Source organism: Lepisosteus platostomus, chromosome 6, assembly GCF_059453375.1.
Source record: "Lepisosteus platostomus isolate fLepPlt1 chromosome 6, fLepPlt1.hap1, whole genome shotgun sequence".
NCBI lineage: Eukaryota > Metazoa > Chordata > Actinopteri > Semionotiformes > Lepisosteidae > Lepisosteus > Lepisosteus platostomus.
In genome coordinates, this window is record NC_142616.1 from 65,519,654 (window position 1) to 65,545,112 (window position 25,459).

The 25,459-nt window shown below is 37.2% G+C and overlaps 1 protein-coding gene across 13 annotated transcripts in view; it reads right to left on the bottom strand.

Annotated features, from left to right (window-relative positions):
* LOC148662150 (ERC protein 2) overlaps positions 1-25,459 on the bottom strand; it is a 314,579-nt gene that overhangs the window by 155,573 nt on the left and 133,547 nt on the right. For 7 of the 13 annotated variants that reach the window (XM_088636983.1, XM_088636992.1, XM_088636989.1 and 4 more), the window contains 4 exons: positions 23,714-23,854; positions 17,559-17,594; positions 15,695-15,724; positions 13,895-14,097 (listed from right to left, as the gene is read on the bottom strand). In XM_088636983.1, the coding sequence (XP_088493109.1) occupies positions 13,895-14,097; positions 15,695-15,724; positions 17,559-17,594; positions 23,714-23,854 (410 nt within the window). The remainder of the gene's footprint in view (positions 1-13,894; positions 14,098-15,694; positions 15,725-17,558; positions 17,595-23,713; positions 23,855-25,459) is intronic. The other 6 variants (XM_088636990.1, XM_088636986.1, XM_088636993.1 and 3 more) reach the window with 5 other exon arrangements.

Genomic DNA, 25,459 nt, shown 5'->3' on the forward strand with positions numbered 1-25,459 from the left:
CAGACAGACAGACAGACAGACAGACACAGACACAGACACACCGACACACACACACACAGTCAGACAGACAGACAGACACAGACACAGACACACCGACACACACACACACAGTCAGACAGACAGACACAGACACAGACACAGACACAGACACACCGACACACACACACAGTCAGACAGACACACACACACACAGTCAGACAGACAGACAGACACAGACACAGACACAGACACAGACACAGACACAGACACAGACACAGACACAGACACAGACACACAGACACACAGACACACAGACACACACTCACTCCCTGAGCTACTTTTTCCAGAAGCCAATTGACCTGCCAGTATGTCTTTGGCCGGCGGGAGGAAAGTGGAGCAGCCAGAGGAAACCCACGCGCACATGGGGAGAAAATACGAACTCCACGCAGGCAGCACCCCAGGTCAGGAATTAAAACCGGGGCCCCAGTCACGTTTACTGTGTCACCCATCATATCAACCTCATTTGTTAAACTGACTCTAATAAGGCACAATTGATCTTTACCCATAATATGCACGTCAACCTTCGATACAAAGTATAATCAATACATGCTATACCAAGTAGAACACTGCCGAAGAAATGCTAAAAGTCTGTCCTACGGTGTATACTGTACTTATCCCTTCTTGCTGAGAGAGAGAGAAGGCACCAAGCCAAGAGCGATCGTAAACATCCACTAAAGGTGTTGATGGCAATACTGACAGACGCATTCCCTGCTCAAAAATTCAAGACAGTGGCGCTTCCTCCCTCTCCCACAAACGTTGCTGCTGGCAGAAAAATAAACGATCGGAGAACGATAACAGAACCCACATCCATCTTTGATCGGGCTTGTTAGAACAATTGAAAGATAACATTCAAGGAATCCGCAGTCAACGTCTTAGCACAATAAACACTGGTTGATACCAGACTTCGTTATACAAAAGGATAAGTCATTCGAGGTAAACTGTGTAATAAATGTTTCAATTAAGTTTAACTAATCATTTTTATATAACTACCCCTTCCACCTTACTCCCTTCAAATTAGGTCCCTATTGTGTTATAATAATGTGAACATTCCAGTTCTTAAACATTAAAAACACAATAACATAAGTTGTGGTTGGATTTGGTAAGGCAGAGTGAGGATGATTTTAATGAGATATACACTAACCTGTTTCTCTTACTGCCTGGATACACTTCAAGGACATCTACATTCCTCTGAGAGAAATAGCAGGGGCTTATCTGAACTCCCCCCTTGCTCTTACACTAGTTACAAACAGTCCTCTTAAAGAAATAAGGATCTCTTTCTTTTAATAAACACTTCACCTCGTATACTAAAACATTTACGCTTTTTCTATACTCTGTTATCCAGACCATGAATCAAACGTTCATCTCCAAACGCTCTTTGAGGCATATGTTTTAAAACTGAAACCCAGAAGGTGAAAATCAGCGTACTGCAGTGCAAAAGAAGTTCGAATATTATATTCAGCATGTAAAACAAAAAGTGATTAAAAACAGGAGAGCTATGATTAGCACGCTCATCAATATTTGGTTTATTTGAGAAATTATACTCTTGTCTCCTATTCAAGTATGTAAATTCACTGAAGAAGGGGTTTCCAGCCTTCAGCTCAAGGGAAGCCATGACTAAGCTGTAGTGACAGAAATCCAGCTTCTGTTGCCAAGCCTGAACCTGAAAGAAACACGAAACTACAGGTCTCTCATGGGGACCCTTGCAGCCGAAAGCACAGCGCTAAAACCTCTTCGTTAATTTCATTCTAATAGACATACTCCCACGCGCAGACACTGGGAAGAGCATTCTCTCATTCTTGTTAACTCACTTCTTTGCCATCCAGGAATTTCGGACAAAAAAAAAAATACGTCCCTTCAATCTTATTGTGTCACAATGAGACAGGTTACATTTTCTAGCAGCAGCCCTTCAACTCAAAAACTGTGATCTCCAGCACAGTACACTTTTCCACACGCACACTCCAGTGGTGAAATCAAACAAATTAAACCCAGTGGGCATCTTCAGAGTAAACAAGTGCGGAAACGCACTTAAAAGGAGACGCTTCTTTGCCCAGAGGGTTGTGGGAGCATGGAACAAGCTGCCCAGCCGTGTTGTTGAGATCCTAGGATCAGCTACTACCTACGAAATGGGCTCAACTGGCCGAATGGTCTCCGCTGATTTTGTAAATGTTCTTCTGCTCTTAAACTTGCAGCAAAGAGCAGGGAGCAAATTCAGTGATTTGGAATGTTCTCCCATTTCTCAATAAAACTATTATGCGTGCTTCTACTCTATTTAGGAGTTATTGAAACTCGACAATTTCTCAGAATATCCAATCCCTTATTGTTTTGTCATTGGAATTCTCTCTCTATATAAAGTACATGTACAGTATCTTCACGAGTTTAATATGTCTTTATAAATTTAAAAACAATCACACGTACAGTGAGTCTGAAAAATTGGTTTAGCCCTAAAACTGATGTAGGCTCTTTTAGATCAGATAGTAAAAAAATTATGGCCTAGAAAGGCCTTTGTGTTTTCAATATTTCCATATAATAACAGCAAAATCAGGAGCAGTGTGTTTAGGCCAGCGCTTTGAAGAGTCCTAGGTTCAATCCTGTTATACCCCAATTTATTATCCATCAGTGAGATTTCTCTTATTTCTACTAAATGCAAAATGAAAACTAGTGTGCTCTTCCAGGGAAAGTATCTTTTTTATTAGGAAATATCTAGAAAAGGTGATATTCTTGCAGCATGACTTGTGCTACATTGTTATTTTGCACACAAAATCTAATTTCTTCAGACACTAAAAGATAGAAAAATCCCATGACTAAGTTTCTCAATGTTTTTTTTGTTTTTTTTTACCATGAAGAAAAGATAAAGTAAGGGCCCAGCAGTAATGACAGCTTTTTAAAACTTGGGATCTTTACATAATTCTCACAGCAACAGCAACTCCAATGAAAAGAAACACCGGTTCGATATCTCGTTAGTGAAACCAACGCATATATTTAACCCTACAGTGACACCGACTCACACTCCCTCCCTCTCTCCCAGCTCAAATATCTCCAAGATTCTCTCAGTGCTCATTAAAGAGCTCCTTTTCAATTTAAGGTCAAGAGGGTAACTGTAACCGCATTTCTCCAAGGAAATTATCTTAAAGCTACACCCATAAGCTGCCCTTGAAAATGTCAAACTGACGCGTGTACAGTCAACAAGAGGCTATTGGTTTCACTTGGAAGCCAGCGTAGACCTCACACGATTTCTTTAGATAGAGCCTGCTACAGCTGTCAGTTTGCAAACTAACTATAAAAGCTGTTGGAGAATATAGATAATACATAAATATACTATAAATAGTCATACACACAGGAATAGCATAATATTTATATAGAGCTAGCATATATTTTTTTAAAAGGGGGGCAGGGCCTCAGCACAAATATATAACAGTGTTTTAGTACCAGTTTTGTGTACAATGGTTGAAAGTAAATGTCACATTTCAGTCTCTCATTTTATCTCCTCAGCAGGTACACAAAAAAAGTTTTGAGAAATTTCTTTATTCTTCCTGCTAAAGAATAGTCCAGAATTAAAAAAAAAACGCAGGGCCAGACCTTCATACTTGTTTCATTTTGTTATCCTTCTTACTGTACGTATCCACTAAATCTATTTAAAAACGAGTTGCACAAAGGAACATCCGACGTAAGTTTTTTTTCCAGATTTTCTTTTTTTGTGTGTGCCCTCATACAGTATCAATTTGAAAGTTTCCAAACAAACATCACCCCTCACTCTCACAGCAAGCTGGAGCAATAGGAAACTTTCTTAAATGTCCTTTTACCCTCACCAGTACCTCAGAGATGTGGGGTAAAGAGAAATAAAAGATGTGCAAGGACCAGAAAGATAATGAGGCTTTTGGAAATGAACAGAGACTGGGAAGGGATATCCCTAAACTATAAAGTAGGAAGTATGCATAATGCAACAAACGTTAAACTATAAAACATTTAAAAGATATTACCACAATATGGAAACATTCAGTCCTTCCATCATCTGTAATAAAAGTCTTTTTTTTTTCAGATTTCCTCAAAACATCTTCCAAGCGGAATGATCTTTATGCACGTCTCCAAAGCAAGCAGCTTGGGTTTATTTTTGGCTGTGAAAGTTCCAAGATGTTTTTTTTTTCCCCTCAGATTGAAGTACAGAAAGACAGAAAAAGATAATCAACTGCCATAATAAATGTCTTTTTATGAGAAAGCCAAGGAAAATGGGAAGTGTCCTTCTGATTACACACACCATCTGCAGAGCTTTCCCTGCGCTTGTCACACTGGGATCCTCTGACCTGGCGTACTGGTCCATTTCTGCTTTAAAAAAAGTCACTAGAAGGTTTGAGCATCAATAGGTGACCAAGTTAATAGGAGAAAAGTGTCTGTTTCTGAAATCTTAATGTACAAAGCAAGAAGGCGGTTTAGAGGGGATTCTACAGAATAATTTTTCAGGAAACAAATATTGAAATAATTATATTTTATATAAAAATTTCATTCATTATGACTCCAATCTAATAATAAACTGAAGTTATTATTAAAGAACGTCAGGGGTGTAAAGTCAGCTTTAATGTTTTGCAGTGATTGCGTGATGTACAGTACATGACATTGCGCGATGTGAATCTTTGATTAATCAGTCCAGTTTTGAGCCTGAATGTCTTCAAGGAAAATGTACAGTCACACTTGTAAACACATTACTGTTATTAGAAGCTTCATGGATTTCTGGAGCCTGGGTGTCGCTAATCAGAATTGTCTTCATTCAACTGATTATATTACCCAGACCACAAAAAAATGATAGTAAAATGTTTATATCATACAGTCAGGTGGTTTGTGTTACTGAAGGTGGACTTAATTACTGCAGTTTACATTGGTAACATTTTTGTTACTTTCTGGAGCATTTCTAAAAAGAATGTTAAAAAGATTTATTATTTTTTAATTGATAGTCTGAAATTACACTTCTCATAGAAACCATTTTATTTTTACTACTATAATGCAATTCAGATGGTGTTTCACTAAGCATATAATGATCCTTCAGAAATGACAGAAAGAAACCTTCTCAGCTATCTTACCAGCTGTTGCTGCATCTCTCCCTTTAACCCCTGCTTTCGGAAAAACATCTCTGCATGCTACCCTTAAAAGAAATATTTGTACGTGCCCTGCTAACTAAATCTGAAATCTACTCTCCACCCGTCTATCTTCGTATAGACCCACACACGAACACAATGAAGTCTGAAATATGTACATGGGATTTAATCAAATCAAAAAACAAAAAATCTGGAAATATAACAATATAAACTACAGAGTTATCCAATAAACTTGGACTGCAAAGAGCCTACGGTATATGGTCACATCTGTTAAAAATCACATTTTAGCTTTATTTCCAAAGAATCCCTTCTCCTAATCTTACCAAGGTTTTCACGTCAACAGAGACCAGTGAGGAGTTTGCAAACAACTGACAAAAACTTGAAATGTTGCGCCTACTCTATTCTTATTTTACTTTGTTTAATTTGAAACCAAAGTCTGCCCAACACCATCATTTATCAGCACTATCCCCTAACTCATCAAAAGACGTTATGCGCTTATATTTTTAGACACACCTTATATTTTTAAGGGCACTCAACGTCAAACACATTAAGCTAAAACATCACAATATAAAACTCTATGGAAAGCAATGGTACAGTACATTTCAGTAAGAATTATCCCTGTTATAAATCTACGGATTCCATTTTTGGATGGGGATTATTAGAGACCGTGCTGGAGAGAATCCTTTTGTCTGACAGCCAAAGATAACAGGGAAGCACCAAGTCAAGCTAAACCGACTTTGTACGAGCTACTGTATCTTCAGAGAGCCATATTAGTAGTATGTCCTATGCATGATTATACCACAGCTCTGCTGTATATCAGCAGGAATGGTATTTTAACAAAGGAGGGGGCTGCTCCTACACACCTTGCAAAAACAACGCACTGCCAGAGCTACCAGTCTAGACTGAAGTCCCACTGATAGGCCCAGATCTGTCTGAGCACTCCCACGGACTGACAGGGGAACTTGACCCGTGAGTGTGCTGACGAGGGAAATAGCATTTAAAAAAAAATAGTTACTAGACTATTTCATACTTGTCGTTACACTAGATTTCTGTTTAAATATATGGTTTCAGTGCACGGGCCTTTTTTTTAAGTTTCTTCTTTAAGTCCAAAACCACAACACCACCTTAGCAGACATGTTTCTTGAAAACACAGTTTACCCCCCAAAATAATTACTAATTTTATTTGGGTGACACATTTACGCTGAGTAACTTGCATTTGTACCCTTTTATACAGCTGGGAATTTTACTTAAATAACCCAAGGGAAATACTGTACTTCACTCACAGGTACAACCACAATCACCTAGAATCTGAGCCCACAACCTTCTAGTCATAGGGCCAGAACCCTATTCATCGTTCCACACTGCAATATTGACAAACACCACACATATTGTCAATGTTAGTATCCCCCCTAAATTTCCCCTCACATACTAAGCCACAAAAAAAAGCGTTCTGCAATTGTAATTCGGGCAGCTCAGCGAGTAAGACCCGATACGTTGAACTTCACCGATTGAGTTAATCCTCAGAGGGTGAACTGTGGGGCTGACCAAGACTGAACAAGTCGAGCCTGTTATCAAACACTTTGCCACTGATCTTCTGCAGACAGATATTTTTTTAATTAGAGGCGGGATGTCTAATCTGACTGGGGGCTCAACTTACACAACATTCAGAACATTGTGTGTTCTGAGTTCAGATGGATTCTTCCTATTTCCATGAACAACAAAAAAGCACGACATGTTACTACAGTACATACTGTACTGTACAAGAACTCAATTGTGTGTTCAATAGCTGCCGAGAGTGGTAGAACCTTTCTGAACAAATGTGTGTAAAGTTGGAGATCGGTGCTTGCATGGCACTGTGTACTACTAACCTGGAGGCCAGGCTGGTTGCAGGAGAAGAGAGCAGCAGACAGGATGACAAAGCAGCAGGAAGAAGAAAGGAATAATTGGTAAAGAGAAAGCAGGAGGGGAGGGGAGTGAACGAAAAAATAATTAGTTAGCGAACACAGGCCCTGTAAGAACGGGTTAATACAAGCGACAGCAAAATGGTACGCAGAAAGCATCACATGATGTCCACTCCTTAACTCCTCCTAAGCTGCTTAATAAAGAAAATAAAGGCAACGTGTCATGCACAATAAGAGGAAGTTTTTTTTTCCTGAGAATTCTTGAAACTTTATTTGGTGAAAGCTGCTATAGAGAAAATTATTTTACTATGAAGATAGTTACATATAGTAAAAGTGATTTTATGCCTTTTGGATTGCAATCTAGAAAATTCTATACTAGAACAGAAATGCAGTAGTAAATGTAAGGCTGTAAATACCACATTCCTTTTCACATGCATGAAAGAGGGCTTATACGGAGCATAGACACCCCTTAACAGACATTTGGACCACCTGCAAATGACTTATTATTTGATAGTAAGAAGCATAAAGGAAAATTAATATTATTTTTCTGAATAAACCTCAAGCATAATTTGGAAAGTAGAAAAAGGAAAGCTAACTATTGATTTTTCTGAATATGCTGACACCGCATTTTAATGTTTTTTATTTTAATTTAAATATCAGAGAATTTTAGAAAAGATCAACCCTTAACTTCTTCTTAATGTTTTTTTTTGTTTTTAACTATACATTTAATTAAAACTGTTTGCAAATGCACAGGTCATTTTTGTTCATATGACTTTTGCATTAAATTGTTAAAACATAATAATATTCAAATAAGTTAAATCTGATTAGGAATTGCTATACTAGTTTTTATTGTTTACATGGCTCACTGTACAAAGCATGCCTTTCTGAAAGCCAAGCTAGTTATACAGCACAGGACCAGACGAAGCAGAATCTAGCTAAAGCTAAGGTGTGCAACAGGATACTTCTGAGCCATAATTTACCTTCAAAGAAATAAAAATGTCTAGAAAAAATAAACTAGATATTATAAAGCACTCCCATCAAAGCATTGCAAAACACATGTTGCCCTGTAGCATTTTCTTGGAAAACTGTCAGTTTTTGCTTACAAATCAAATTTTGTTTAAAAAAAACACAACGTTGAGAAATGATTTCGAATTCAAGAAAAAAATATTGGCTAACAGCAGCAGTGCCCTGAAAGCTGGCAATGACTTTTACAAACAACACTCATAAAAGATGCAAAGCATTGTTAAGAATGTTTTAATAAGATCTGAGTAAGAGTTTGTCATAAGGGCTACAGGCAAACAGCACCTCTCACATTAATTAGCCACCACAATAAAACTGCTAACACTCTCCGCCAGACCAGTCGATTATGTAGTCCGCTTGGAGATCAGAAGCTACATTTTTATTTTAAAAAACGATTAGTAACGCAGAAACAAGCAGTTTCCATAATACAGGTACATCTCGTTTTTATTTTACTGTGCACACAAACAGCTTTTTAGACGTGCCTTTTTGGAAAGAAAACTGAATCTTTTTTTATTGGTAACCACAAAATGGAAAGAGTTTTTGGAAAGAGTCTCTTTCAGGTGGGTTTTGCCTTCTGTTACATTAGTGTTTTATACAGAAGACAGCTGTAGTAGCAACAAAACATTCATCCCTCTTTGCCTCCACACAGGGGAATGACAAAGATGAATTGTTTCAGAGGGGCGCATCCTTTTAAAATACATCCCTTCATCCCTTTTACACTGAGTAGCTAGGCTATTCAGTCACATACAATGTGCACATGTATTCTTCATGAAGCACAATGTGTATTTTTCAAAGCAAAAGGGCGACTAACACGACAATAATTTATATAAAGATAAAAGAAACATATGCAGACATGCACTGGTTTATCTCATCCTGTATTTGTTTAGTGCCAATGTGAACTGGTTATAGTATCAAGGAAATTAAATGCAGCTCGTGAATTAGAACCAAGAACAAAGATATGGACATTTATTGAGGATCTTGTGTTAGAAAGGGTAGTATAAACCATGAAAAGTGCATTAATCTAGAACTGCTTCAGGGCTTATGAACACAGGGAAATAAATATTCCAAGAAACTTATTAATATTGCCTTAATGTCATGCTGTTAAGCACTGTCATAACTACTTTTGATCTGAGCTGTAGGGACTTGCAAAAGATAAATGACAAAATACACTAACAATGTTCTTTATTTGCTAATAGATATAGAATCCTTTCATTAGTTGATTCTTTTAAGTACATTTAGCATTTGGCATTACAGATTAGAATATAAGCAAATTGGTATCCTTAACAAACGGAGTTCCTCGCAGGTGATAAAGCTTGATGATAGCCAAGTAAGAGCACAATGACAGGGTGAAAGCCAGTGAAGTAAAAGGCGTGAACAGAAAGTGCACAAAAATAAGTCAAAATACAGTAGATCCCAAAATACTGTGACACTCTTCTCTGTCTCTGCATTATTGTTCATATTTGAAACTTATTCTTAGTGACATGTAATACAGCAGAAAAATTGTAATAACAACTAAAATCCAAATATAAATTCTGGTAAAAGAACGGCTGTACAAGCAATTTAAAAGCAGTCATTTTTTTACTCAATAGCACTGGTAGACATGCAACCCTCAAGCTAATTTCTTAATGTTTATTTCTGATTTAAACTGCATTATTCAACGCAATTTGGTTGTGATAGGCAAAAAAAAATGAAATTCTGCCCATGTAATCAAAATATATCCATTTCTATAAAAGAGTTGTTTGTTATTTTTTTTAAAGTATTTATGGTATCAAAACTACACTTCATCTCATCAATAAGGCATCACCCAGATGCTATGCAGAAAAAAAAAAGGGAAAAAATGTCATTGAAAAACGAACACGGGACATTTTAGGAAGAAGGGCTTTGGCGATCAGTGAGGTCAGGGATTTAAAGGATGATGAAAGCGCTTTCAGCAGTGCTGGAAGATGCAGGGGTGTACTGACATGCAGAGCCACAGACACAGAAACACGGACAATACAGTCACATGCCAGGGCAGAGCACTCACTTTCCCCAGAAATCCCACATCAGCCCCCCTATTTGCTGCGGGGCAGCCGAGACCGAGAGGTGCTGACCAGAGTGTGCTCTGCCACTGGGCCAGGGGAGACAGACAGGGGGAGAGAGGATGCCGGGGCAGATGGGAAAGAAGGACAGAAACACACAGTTGGTTAAACTGGCCCCCCACCCCACGAGCAGAAGAAAGAAAGACGCAGCGATCCTGTGTCAAGACACTTGGAGGGGACATCTGGCAAAGAGTCAGGATGGAATGTTTCTGCATTATAAACTCCATCATATGGCACATAAATGCTATATGGTAAAGTTAGCAGATTGGGTTTCTAGACAGGATTCTCAGAGCTGTTTTATCTGTTAGTGAAAACTTCCCACTGGAGCACAGCCATTGCATGCTTTTCTTCACTGGTCACACGACGGAGCAGAGGATATTCCTGGAAATTCTCAAAGCCTGAAGAAATCCATCCTGTATTTATTTCCTACTATTTGACTTTATATACTTAGCAAACTCTTGCATGTGAGACTTTGACTACAAACACGTTGTACGACATTGCTGTGAGACACATAAATCCATGTCCATGACCGAAAATAATAAATATAATCTTTTTATTCTTTATGTAGGATACTTTTGTCAAGTGTTTTACGCAGAAGCTGATCACTCAAAACGTGAAACTTGAACTGAAGCCCCAGAAGCAAATGAAAAGCCTGTTTATATTCTTGAGATGATTTCAAGGCTGTATTTTTATTTTAGCATTTGCATTCAAGTTCAAAATATTATTAGAATAATTCCAAAATAATCAAATTCGGATATTGTCTAAACGAGCCTAGAAAGCCAGTACTTAATACTTCGGCTGGAAGCCGTGTGGCTGAGGAAATTCCAGCACTGATCTGCAGCCACAACCCCTCTCACTTATGAGGAATGAACCAGAGAGGCTGTTGCAAGGGTGAAGTTGGGGTGGAGGAAGGGAATTTTGAAAAGATGCGCGTAGACTTGTGGGCAGCCAGCAAGGTTTTACAAATACAGGGGTGGAAGTGAGAGATTAAAATTTGACCTCGTTCTGAGGTGGTGTTAAATAAAACCAGTTATCTCAAAATAAAAAAAAATCAGATTCACTGCTTACTATAACTAGAGTACCTCTACAGTTTCTTAATAATAGCAGTGGTGGTATTTCAATGAAGATGTGCTTGTCTGCAACTTGCTGTACCAAGACATATTCTGGCATACTGCTCGCGAAGGGGAATTTCACATAGTTCAATGCTGAAAAACCTTGAGGTACTGTCCTAGTGGAGCAGGTCTTCTGCCAAAAACCCCCAGTTTTGGACTATTCCAGGCTTCTACAGAGATTCGTAACATGCAATAGTGTTCCCATAGCTGTTACAGGGCAATTAAAGTCTATTTATTAATCCCTCATTATTTTACTTTCTTATTGCTGGAGTTTCCCAGTTCTTTAAATCTGTTTGCTACATCAGTGCTGACAAATGACCTGTCAGATGTACACAGCATTCATCTACTCAGACTGTACGTCAGGAGGGACTGTATTACAATCCCATTTTTTAGAACACCTGAATATAACCTTAAATTAGATTAATGGTTAACAAAGCTCATTTTTTCTGCACCTGGCTCAAGCACTGAAGCACCAGTCAGCTACATGCTAAGACAATTTGGCAAGAAAAATCCATAATTTGAATGAACCAAGATTCAAATCTATAAATCAGCAAATAATTGTACATTCTTTTGCCAATAAAAAAATCTATTTTTTTCAGATCAGGTGCTGTGATATCCCAGAATGTGTTCTGGCTTGTTCTCAAATTCCATAAACCAATCACAGTTGTAATCAGCACTGTTGATGATATCACAAGCATAAGACACGATCAAGTTTATAATCCTGTGGGTGTTAACAGAATATAAAGAAACCAACACATTTATTGCAGGCATCCAAATTAGAGGAAGCTCATGTTATTGTTCTTCAGTAATAAACAACAAAAAGGAACTTTTTATATCTCTTAGGACATTTCATAGGAAAAAACACAATTTATTTGATATATTTTTAATGTATACGTCTCATTTCTTATTCTTCAACAAACTATACTTTAAATTCTTTATCTCCTAAGAAACAATTCCCCATGTTTTGTGAAATACACTTTTTTCTTCATAGTCTTTTTGGTTTTGAAGCAAAAGTTTTAAATAAAGATTAGATCTAATTGCAGAGATTGATCAGTTTCATAACTATGGGTAAGAGTTTTAACAGCACAAACACTGAAAATATCACCAACATGAACATAAAGGATTATTGACACAGAGAACCTCTTAATAGGAAAATATATGTGCCAATCCTCTGTGAATCACATTATCTGCGCTGTTTTGTAAACTACAGGAATGAATAGAAAATCATTCCTTCTGTCACTTACTGTACGTTAACCCATTTAATAGCAATGGTCATCTACAATAGCATAAACTGAGAAGGATAAACCTGAACATTTGTTGCAAAAGCAGGAAAACCCATCAGAAAGAATACTAAGTCATGCAGTAGTTATTCAGTACATACTGTAGTTTCTCCCACAAAGGCATCATTCACACATTCAGTAAATCTACTCATCACAGTATATGACTTGTGAACAGCTGTAGAATTGAGTATAACGCAGATGCAGAGTAAAACACATAAGGAAAAAAGATAGTAATTGAAGGTATTTTCTTCTGGCATTGAAATAGATGTGCTGAAAGCATCACAAGGTCATATATGTTAATGAAAGGGTCTGAGAATTGAAAACAGCATTTGTCTGGCAAGCAAACTGGTTAGCCCAAATGAAATGATGCGTAGACTGTTAAAGATTTTCCTTTAATGATCTTAAAGCTTCCTTTTCAATAGCGCAAAGTTCTTGGTTATTAAACTTCAAGGCAGTAGTAGTGTTTTGCAGCAACTATTTCCAAATTATCATGTTGGATACCAGCCAAAAACTAAATGTACCCCATTTACTTCAAATAAATACGTGAACAAACACACCATTTATAACCCTATTTTCCAAACCAAACAAATGGTATTCTCACCGAACTTCTTTAGGGTAACATGCTTACTGACATGAAGAAATGCACAACAAAGGAGAGAAACTCGTGCACAAAATGAATGCAACATTTTTTCTCTCTTTTTTAAGAATCATAAAACAACAGGGGGCACATACTCGACATGCATACTCACCCAGGTCTGCCAATGAAAAACACAACACAAACAAAACATAAATAAATACTAATATTTGTAAAGATGAGTGATTAGACTACACCATTCACCACCAAACCATGTAAACCTTGTTCTTAACAAAATAAGAACAAAAATGCATGGTACAATTTACAAAGGCACAATTCTCCAGGCACACAGTGATTGCAATGGAAACCATTTCTTCTGATGATGATGTGTGCTCAGACAGAAATGTTTGCACATTTTTTTGTTTACCTCATCACTTTTTCTTTGGTTTAAGGATGAAGCTCGGAACCAAATGGATAACCTTTTAATGGACTTTTTCAACTGTGATTAACATCCTTGGAACAATTAAAATGGCAAAAAAAAAAGAAATACAGCCCTACGAATGTACTCTTGCTTAAGGACAAGCAGATAATTGTTAGATCTCTGCTGCAAAATCCATTTCATCAAAGCAAAGACGACTTTATTGGAATTTAGATTCGAGACCCCGTTTTTTTTTTGTTCCTAATATTATTCTGTCATTTTTCTGGAAGCACCTACATTTTTGTTCAGCCGAAACCCCGAAAAAGAAAGGTCCGAGCCCGTTAATGATTTTGCTCACCCCGAACAGATAACAGAGGAATCCTGTTACCTTTCCAGCTCTGCTATCTTCTTGTCCTTGTCATTCTTCTCTGTCTCCACTTCCCTGAGGATGTCCAGAAGTCTCTCCACCTCTGCCTGGCACTTCCCAGACTCCTCCTTGTAGTAAGCCACCTCTTTTTCCAGGTGCTTGACTTTGTTGACAATCTCGGGGTTCACGCGCGCTGCCTCCTCCGCCTCGTGAGCCTTTTGAGACTTCACGCGAAACAATTACAGACATTTAAGAAAGAGAAAGGAGCGCATTAGTCACGGTACGGTACGGACCTGTGTCGTAATCTGCTTAAAACTTAAATTGTCTTAAAACTCAAATGGATCAATAACCAAGGGTATAATTGTTGGTTCATGTTTTTTAATAATTAAAAATACTGCTAAAACTTGTTCCTGACTACCAGAGTGCTAACAAAAACATCACACTAATCTTGTTCTGCATTAAGGATGATTTGAAAATGCAAAAAATCAGACTTTACTTAATCTACTCTATTTTCCTGAATGGCTACTGAGGACCCAGTATTTCCAGACACTCTATCAGATCCTAAGGAAACATGTAAAGTTTTGAATTTTGATTTTGCAGCAGGTAATCTGCGGCAGGAGAGACCTGTGAAACAGGCAGTTTGAAAGATAAGTGAGAAAAGTGAATCTGTCCAGTTTGGTATCCCCTGATAAGTCCCAGCCTCTGGGATTTCTACAGTAAGCTATCCATTCTTAAATTATGTTTCAGTCTTTATAATGTTTAGTGAAAGTACTGTAAAACAAGTTCAGATACTCAAAAAACAATCTGTAGCATCTCGTACAATCAAAACATGTACAGTACAATCAAAACGTAAGGACGTTAATGACCTTATTTTTGTCTTTCGTTTCCATTACATCCTTCTGAATAAACAAGGAATACCTGGTTTCTGCAGTGAATTCAGTGCAACAAACTACGGACAATTGCATTTTCAAAGTTTCTGGGGATACAAAATGATTAGCTGTGAAGGGTTTGTCTGCACATTCTTGAAGGAATAACATGGAACTGATCGTAACCTAATCAGATGGGTATAATATGTGTAATCTTAAATTTAATAATATGGTCAGTGACATTACAAAAAGAATCCCTTTAAATACTTTTTGTGAAAATCAAAATATTTCAGCTGTTTCTTACTTTTTTGCCTTCTTTTAAGAATCCAAAACGAACCATTCTAAAAGTAATTTCTAGATTTTGTTTTTTCGGACACTTTTAACGAATGCAGTATTTCTCAGTGATTCCTTTTTTGCACTGCCACTTGGCTTGCAGACAAGAATTTAGTACTTTGAAATACAGTACGTGGCAATTAAAGTTTTCTCAGTCGGAACTGAGCTGGACTTTTCCTAATTTACAATCACGATCAGCACCAAAAAAGGATGTACTGTATACTGTTTGAGACCAGACTTTCTGGTTCAGGTGTAAACCCAATTCCCCTGAGGATGGCCAAATACTATGAACTAACAATTATACCATACAGTATCATTACAAATGTCTTTTTAATGCTTTTTAACAAGGTGATTGTCAGGAACAATTCTGAGAGACAAATCACACGATGTCAGTAAATGACAAACACACAAGACCGCACAAGAACAGAAATGAGAGTGAAGAGGGGACAACATGCACAGACACTGGCAACATCCTTCAAACAAAAGTATCACACAAACCAGCTACTGTACAGTACACTGCAGCCAAAGTATCACACAAGTTTGGCTGAAAAAAGGCACAGCGAAAGTGAAAGTAAAACAACAACAAAAAAAAACACAATTGACACGGCATAGCTTAGCCTACCGCAGAGTTCCCATCATTCCTACTTGGCGTCTTGAATGAGCAAGCAAAGAGAAGACCGAGGCAAGCAAAGCAATGAAAAAGAAGTTGCTTTTTTAATGATGCGTGCATGGTGAAGAGACATGACAACACTGCTACTCTGATTATGCTCAACAGCCTTTGCAATGGTTTCATTTTTAAGGGCAAAAAGAAACGGTCGCAAATCACAAAAATAGTGGTTATCTGAACAGATAAAGAGCATCAGTAGCTCGATTTAAAAACAATATTGACACAAGCTCTCTTTTTTTGGCGTGTAACATACATTTAAGCATGAGGATTAGAGAACAGGCTGACTGTAAAATGTCTCTGAGCCTAATCTTGACTCAGTATTTTGATTTTTTTTTTTAAGAGGTGAGGAAAAAATGTTTCCTGTGACAAAAAGACTTTGTTTATTTTTTGTCTTTTAATAGGATTACTGTTAAAGTATCACTATTAAGTATTACTCAAGGTATCTTGAATGTATTATGAAGCTGAACCTCTCTCATGCTTATTTAGTATTTTCAATAGATATCTTATATTGGTTTAATGCTGTATAAACATCTTAACTGTAGACATCCTTCTGATGACTCTTCTGACATTTCCTAAAGAAAGTGTAGGAGAAAGTCCTTAATGCTCTCTTTTATAACTGACAAACAGGACTTGCCTGACAGCTTGTACTGACCATGTGACAGCAATGTCTGAATGTAGCATTCCAGTACGTTCTGTCTAAGCATCTATAGTACTTCTCAGTGCAAGCACGTGGATTGTTTTTAGTGACTCCGGGAGTCTAAACCTTTTCTTTGGTTGGTTATTTGCCTTAAACCCTACTGACAAACAAATCATCGGAAAAAAAAGGGACTTCTACAAGAGTCATAAAAAAGCATTTTGATGGATTCAAAACCATTGTAGAAGTCAGCTCAGTTGTGAGAGTGTGGGAAGGGTCTGATACTGCAACATGGAAAGGGAATCTTTTGTGTGGACTGTTACAGATAGGCTCAAGAGACCAAACGCAGAGGTTGTCCAAGGCTGCTTTTAATAAAAGCTTTTTACTATTTCAGACCTTTCAACTTTTCTTTTGAATGTATAATTCTAAAATGAAAACCATATTACTGTAAAATGAGATATATAGATCCCACCTGATATAAAGGAACAGCCTGTAAAAATGACAGAAGTGAAATGTTTGCAGAATCTGCAGTGCACACAGCAAGCAAGCTAATCTTATTTGATTCAGCAAAAGGCTGCCCACTAGTTATCTCATATTAAAATATTGTAGAATTGAAAAAAAATAAAAATTACTGTTTAAAATATGTTCTATGTTTGGTAGGAATTTGATTTATATTCCACACATTAGAATGGACAAAAAAGAACTACCTGAGGGCCTTGATAGTTTTTTTTGGTTTGAAAGATTTTTCACTTCACATGTGCAATACACTGAGGTTCCTATTGTCAATATCAGATCAGTTTTAAGTCCGAACTTGCTACTCTATAAGTTCACAACCTCTGTGTTAATGGACCTTTAACTGACTATACTTACTAAACAAAGTCTCTTGAGTATATCTACAATTACCAGTTTTAGCATGCACCAGTCCTTAAAAAGGCCTAGCAGACTTAAAGGCAATAAAATCAACTGTTCCTCCCAAAACGTAAACTCATCCTGTTTTTTTTTAAAAAGGCCCTGGAAGTCTACATAGTGTAGGTCATGCCCTTCTAGTGAGACTAAAAGACTTTGTGGTGACCATCATCAATAAAGTTTCTAGTCTCTACACCAAGGCCTTGGGATATCAATATCAGGGCAATAGTTCCTCATGCTTTCTTATGTTACAGAGGGCAATTTTCAGAAACAACTTACGGGATTGTACATCTGATTGAACAACTGCTCTGCTTGCTACATTGCAAAGTTGGGGAAGGATGATGCACAGACAGGAAAAGAAGGAAAGATCCAGGAGAACAGCGTTAGCTTGGCAGATCTACTGAATTTCCACAGAAGAGCTTGTCATTAAAAAGCAAAAGTTCCAGTGTCCAAACGCTGCACAGTGAAAATGCGAGGCATTGGATGTTGATTTTAGCTACTTCAAAAAAAACAAGTTAAAAAATTTTAAGATCCGTGTTGCTCTTTTTAATCCAAACAACCCATGATAAGAAAGCTGCCCGAATCTGATGATACATTAAGCGCTGGCCTCAAGACTGAATCACTGCAAGGACCTCAGACTCATCAAGTGCACTTTGCAGTCTGAAACAATAAGAGTTTTGTTCTCTTTTATCTTGACATATATTGTTTCAGATTTCAAATTATTGCTGTTACTATCCTCATCATTATCATTACACAGTAATGTCTGAAGGGATAACAGAAATAAGAGTAGTATGATCTTATTACTTTGTCTAACTACCATTCAACCTCTGGGCATTGCAAGCATATTAGCAAAAGAAGTAGGATTAAGAGGAGAAGCCAAGCTTTGAATCACCCTGGGTCAAACAGCTCCACACTGCTCATGTAATTGATTTATTTAAAGCAAATGCTATTTGCAGAAGGCATGCCACATTTACCTCACGCAGTGTTATTATTAGAGTTGTTACATAATGAAGAAAACTGCTCTGGATTGCTATGAATGTTAACAACATCAAATTTGTTTTCCCTTAAAGATCAAAAGCTCCTAACTTTTGATATAAACGATGACATGCTGTTTAAAAGAAGTTATGCACACCATTTTGTAATCTGTAACAAAAGGCACATTCTGCATTTTTTTCTATTTGTCATCATAATGGTCTTTAATATTAAAGCCAGTTTTTGACTAAAAATCCCTCTGCACCTATAATTTTTATTAAATATCCTTCAAAAGCAATAACCACAACAAGATCAACTTTAATATAAACTTGCTGAATTTTAACGTCTTCAACATGATTACAATACTATAATTAAATATAGTGCCTTGCATTCCTCATTTGTCATCTAATCTATTATCCTCAGTTTGCAAACACTTCTTGAAGTGAATCAACAGAGCTGATTTCTTGTTTATAAGTGGTAAAGTTCCCTCAGATCCTAAGAGGCAGACGAAAGCCCAGTGTAAGTGAGGGCTCAGAACAGTCACATGCACTGGTTGTTTGTTAAATGTACTGAGCATTCAGTCATCTTACTTCAGTCATGTGGATGAAATTTCTTCTCTTACACCACAAATATCCGTCCTGGGAAAGTGAACCTCAACAGCCATGCAACTAAGTTGGACGATGGCCACTTGCACTTTTCTTTTTTCATTTATAACATTATCTTTTCTATTTACACAGATGTTAAAAGTTTTTACTTATTGTATTACAATTATCAGGTCCTTTAATCTAGTGTTCCGTGAGAAATTGTGCCTTTTTGTATATCTACTGTACAAACAAGGGGAGGGCGGACTGAGCTCCAAAAAGCCACCTTTCGGGTCATTCGGGAATGGAGGAATGGATTTCATATTTGCAATGCATTATGGCCAGGGCTCATTTCAAGACCCCCTTGAAATCTGTTCAGATTAAGCATTTCGTTTCTGTTTAATTTAATAAAGCATGCCCGTTCACCTTTAACCCACTTCACGTGACATTTTTTTTTTTTATCAATGCTCAATTTATTACAGTATATACTCTACCTCTACCTTTAGAAATTAAAAATGAGCTGGACTAATCATGTGACTGAAATCACTGTGAGCAGAAATAGTCTTTGTGGCAAAAGTCACGCAAGTAAGGGGCCATGAGCACAACCAATTAAAAGAAGGAACATTTCTCTGCACTTGAATCTAGTCCTTTAACTACTACTGGGTTAAAACAAAAAAGCACAGAGCTGACTATCTTATTGAATGGTTCATGGGCTTCAGCATGCAGTTGTATTTGCCAATTCTTATACGTAATATGAAGATCCTAACTGGCTGTTGTTTTTCTTTTCCATTTTAAGGAGTTTACAGTGCCACGTTTCTCGGACTTTAGTTTTCCTGGTAAATCTGAAACATCCATTATTCCACATCTTCCATTAACCTTCAGTATCAAACCCTTTAAAACAGTGATATTCTAGACACGAATCCATGAATTCTCTTCACTAAAGCAATCGATACGAAACGAATGCCTTTCAGTGGCAAGACCCTGCTGGTGAGCCTTCCACAGCGACACAGGTCTGTTTCTATTGTAGCTTGCTCCTAACTTAAGTGGAAAAACATGTCTTGCATTTCCAGCCTTACGAACTAACCTGGGTCATTTCGCTGAAAGAAACGCAGGCAAACACAACGAGCGGCAACATTCATTTGGAAATTGCTGAAACCTCCAATTGCATTTCATTTGAAATCTATCATTTTAAAATTCCACACAAATGCAATTAAGATCCAACTGCAATGTACAGATCTGCTCCAAAATAATACTGTTAAAGGATTACAGATAAATTCAAAGTAAAACAGAACCAGAATTCTGTAAAGAATGTAGTACTATTTTTAAGCGTTTCTGTTAGACATGCTCATGAAACTGTGCACATATTGTACACTACAAAACACTTCTTATTTTATTCAGTTTTATATGAAACTTGAATAGCCCTCTGTATGACTAAAATACAGTCCATTTTACAATTTTCTAAGGTGATTTAGGTTCCTTCTGTCCTAAAGATTTCCAGTTCAGGTTCTTACACTGTCTTTTGAGATGGCTAAGTTTAACTGTAAAGCAGTTTTACGAAATGGAATAACATTAGAAGTGCCCATGGTCCTTTAACAGGGGCAATGGATGGATAATATGCATATAATTATTGCCCTAATCAAGGAATTCCTTCAGTGAGGACTACAAAGACAAATATTACATAGCCTAAACATTTTTAAAAAAACTCAAAATGCAGCAATAACCAGTATTATGAATAGCATAGTATATTTTCGACACCCCCACATGCACTCACACTGTTTGCACTCAGCTCAGGTCCGAAGGAATTCTTTCTTTATCACTTGAAGATCAGCTGGGGGTGCCATATGTTCACACAAACTTCCCTTGGACACCTCGATAACTCGACAACTGCCTCAAAACAAAGGCATAACCTAAGAGTTCAAATATTTCTCCTTGTAAAAGCTTAGGCCTCCAAAGATATAGTACACACCTCAGTACATTTTCAGTGGGGCCTGTTTGCCCGCTCCTTTGAACTGACTAAGGGATTCAGTTCTGGAATGCTGTTCCATTTGTGTGGATTGAGAATAAGAGGCTGGGATTTTGAATCAAACAAGGGTCTTGAGTCAGGTGTGCAGGACTGTGACATGAACAATGGGATTCCTTAACAGAAACCTGAATACAACCACTTTCACTACAACAGGATGGCCAAATGTAACACTTTCAAAGCCGTACACAACATTTGTATTTTGTGTATTTTTTTCTCATACTATTTCAATTATTGTGCGCGTTGGTTGTTCCTTTCGACGGTACATTAGTTCTGCATAACTATCACATCCTACCTTGAAATCATACTGTTCCAATTAATGAAAACATTTGAAAATTTTACAACAGCTTTCAAAATGTCTAGATATCATATATGAATCAGCCGTTTTAAGATGGGATATTATAAAAAATATAGATGGCTTCTCTCATGTAACCATTCATTTTTCATTACTTGAGGCTTTGCAGGAATTCAGCCAGTGACTGAAAGTCATCCAGGAAGTCATAGGATCCTTTCTCCCAGCAAAGATGAACAACGAAAAATGGATCACAGATTAATGAGAAAATTAAGTGGCAGCTTTCTTTGGGTTGTGATTGGACCATCTTCAAGGACAAGGCTCATGTACATTGTATACACAGGGCTGAACAAACATCTTTTCCTTCTGCAGAATTGCCTTGGAAATCCTTTAAATAAAATAGCCAGCACCCTGCATTAATTGAAACGGTCATTTTCTCTCCAAATTGCTCTGTTTTCAAAGGATTGCTGCCCATTAGATTCCCACACCTGTCAAAGTGCTGCTATGCTAAACATGATCACTACATAAGATACTAAGATGATGGCATTATGTACTTTAAAAAAATCGAGCCTTAAAAGACTATTCTATCAGACCTACAGTAGGTAGAATAAAATGGTTTGTTTAGCCCTGCATATAACAGTTTATACTACAGAAGACTAAAGAGGAAGAGATTCAAACCAGCAGACATGCATATTGGTACAGACGGACCCTCAAATGTCTAGGCAGGTTACATACTAAGGAAGGAAAAAAACAGATGCATACTGTACTGTACAGTTATGCATGTCTGATCAAAAACACAAGTTTAAGTCATAATGAATATGTTCAATACTGAAGTATCTCAAAATTAGTTTTACTATTAGGTTTTATAAAACGATGGAAAACATCACATTTTTTATTTAATGCAATAACATTAAAAGTATTTCAGTACAGCTCCAGTCAAGAACATGTGCTTTTCTACATGACTTGCTTAAGAAGCCCTGAAAAGAAAGAACTGCAGAATGAAAAATGAAATCACTTACTCGGTAGATACTAGCAATATAAAATCAAAAATGTTATTTTTTTAAAAAGCATAAAAACAACCAAAAATACTAATACTAATAGTAAAACAGCTTTTGAAAATGCTTTTGTCTTTTACAGAAATTGCGCACAGCAGAGCCCTGGAATGGGAAATCTTAAATACAAGAGGAAAAAAGGTACAAACTGACAGAGACAGCAGAGATGTAAAGGAGGGTCAGTCAAACAGAGCAATGTTAAGGTGAGAGAGAATGGAAATCAGGGAGGACATTTCGTTATTTCCAAAATGGTGTATTACCTTCTTCACAGACAATGGCTTTGCAATATATAATTTGAAAAATGAAAATGTATTTATTTTTCACATTCCACAATAACATCCGAACAGGTATCCATAACACATGTGACACTTGCAAAACAGGCAGCCTCCTTCCAGAGTCTAGCCACGATTGACACATGGCAGGGAAAATGACCAGCCAGCCAAAGGAAGGTAGGCAAGTATGTTTTCCTCTTGGGATTGTATTGTGGAACAGCAACTTCATTTCTATTGCACTTTACACACTATTGCAGCAACAAACCTTTCCCAAACAAAGGTAATTTGGGGAATACATGATTTAATTTTTCTTAATAAGAAAGATTGTAACGCCACAGAACTGGTAGGACTCTCTCTTTATGTAGGAAATATGAAAACTCTGAAATAGAATTCTACTAAGACTGCAATTTTTTTCTCTCCTGTATCTCCTTGGGATTAAAACAAAAACAGGAAAGAGGACTTTTTTTAACCTTTATTTCTGATTACCCAACATCATTTGTCCTGGCACCCTTTGCGGTATCCTGAAACCTCAAAGATTTGAGCCCAGCAAAAGAAAATTTCTTAAATCTATCGCAGTTCACTTTTTTTTTTAAACTAAGAGCTTGGAACCAGGTCAAAATAAAGCAGAAAATTGATCCTTGATGAGAAACAAAAAGTGTTTCTCAAAAGCCAGTTTTTTTTTTTTAATCTGCAAGCACCATAGCACATTCTGAGAAAATGAGTCTCTGGATATCAAAAGAGGGAAAAGCTTTGAAAACAATATTTTATCACTACCCCAGGAAGAATGTAGTGTGTTAATGACATTAAAATCTACCTCTCCTACTTTCTTAAAATCACTTTACATCTGAAAGACACTTGCCTCTCTTTTTCATCATTTGATCTGTTCGGGAGGAATCTGTTCTTCATTATATTGTTAGAGAAAAGGTTATGGATCTACCATAGAACTTTGTTCACTATAAGTGTGTTATGTCCCAAGCCCAGCCAGCCTGACAATTTCTAAGTGCCAGAGGGTTTATACAGTGGTAATTCTTCAGGCTCACAACCTGCTTTGATTCTTGCTTCCTCGCTGACAGAGTTGCTATTGTTTCGCTCCTCTGTGATACTCATCGAACCTCTGCAGATTCAAAATAGCCCCTGATGTTTATTCACGGAGGGAAAATATCATTGCATGTCATCTCGGTCCCAGTCCTGCGATGGCTAGGACAGGAATCAGGGCCAAGATGGAGCATTTCAGCTGCTACCTACCTTTTGCAATTGTGATTCCAACTTACTACACTCTTCTTTCTTTTGCTCTATGGCAATCTCCAGGGATTTGAGTTTGGAGTCCTTTTTCAGGCCAGATGAAGCTAAAGACGATGCATGTTCTTTCAAGTCAATTAAACTAGACTGAAACGAGACAAAACCATACCAGACAGTCAGTGATATCAGGTCTAATAAATGCAGAGATACGGGGCTGAATGAAATGGATCTGAAGTGCCTATATATGCATGCAATTTGTTAATTTCCCCTCAATTTCCTCCCCGTTCAATCAGGTATGAGCACAGCTGGTGCATCGTCAAAGTACGGGGACAAAAGGAGCACTCTGAAAGTGCCGCATCAAACTCGGTGACGCCTGCGGTCAATCCTGTTTCCATGCCATTCCAGACTGGGATAGTGTATATATTGATATAGATATGCCAAGGTAGGATTTGAAACCATTCTCCTTTATACAAATCGATCCCAAACCCATCCCAAAGCTCCCAGCAAACAACACATTTAGAGATGGATATTAAGTTAAAAAAAAGCACAAGTAAGTCCACTTCCATGGATTCAATATGTATTTTCTGGGATCTGGGAATTTTCTTCCTTCCTGTTTAAATTAACCGCCAACCCATCTAACAAATGAGCCTAAGTTAGGTTATCACCCCAATCATCTGGATCTCCAATGTTAAAGAGAGAACAAGAAGTTCCAATAATAACAGTTAGAAGACGATTTTGCACCTTTTAAGCTTATGAAGAAAACATGTCCTGAGATTTCTGTAATCAGTTCAGAGTCAAAGTGAAGTGAAACATAATTCACAAGTGTACGGTATATAAATAAATAAACATTCTCATAAATTTTAATGCACCGAAAAGATTGCTCCAGCATGTTTTGGAACAATCAGAATTCCATTTGGCTTCAGATCAGGAATGGCTGGATCGGTCTATAAATTTCCTTTTTTTTTTGAAGAAGAAGGAAGCAAAGACTCTATTCAGCATTCAATATCGTCAAGTTGATACATGTGCTAGAGTAAGAAGAGAATTAATTTTACAATTGATGTTAACACTTTAAATATAGGGTAGGGACACCATATTACAAGGGCTGGAATTTTGATGTTTATAAAAGCTTGTTTAATGTCAGTTTAAAATCAGAAAATTGCCCTAGCTTGTCACTGGATTTAACATTTGCTGCAATAGTTGTATGAAAAATTGCATTGCTGACTTTAACCCATTATTTACTCATTTTTATCCTTTTACATCTGTAGCCCATATAGAACAGATTTGTTCCAATAAAGCATACTTTCAAAACACTATATACCACCTCATTGAACACTTCTAAGATGGTAAAAATTGAAATAACACATAACTATTAGAGATGCTGTATCAAATTTAATTTTAAACAGAACTGATCTGATAAAGAAGCCAATCAGTAAGAAAAACCAGATGCAGCTCATCATTGTAATTCATAGTTCTGTGATAAATTCTCTGTTTTGTCACGATCCTTACAAGCTAACAGATAAATGAACAGAGGGCAAGCAAAACACTAAAGATTAGTAACTTTTTTAACTTTATTTTCCTCCCATAGGAAATGATATTTGGTTGAAATGTGCGCAGTGCATAAGCTCAAACCCATGGGTGGGATCCCAGGCGGAACATCGCAATGGAGACACATAAAAATCACACATAAAAGTGCAGAACACATTGGAAATGAGGCGTAGTGGACACCTAAAACAGAAAGGGGACGGCTCGATT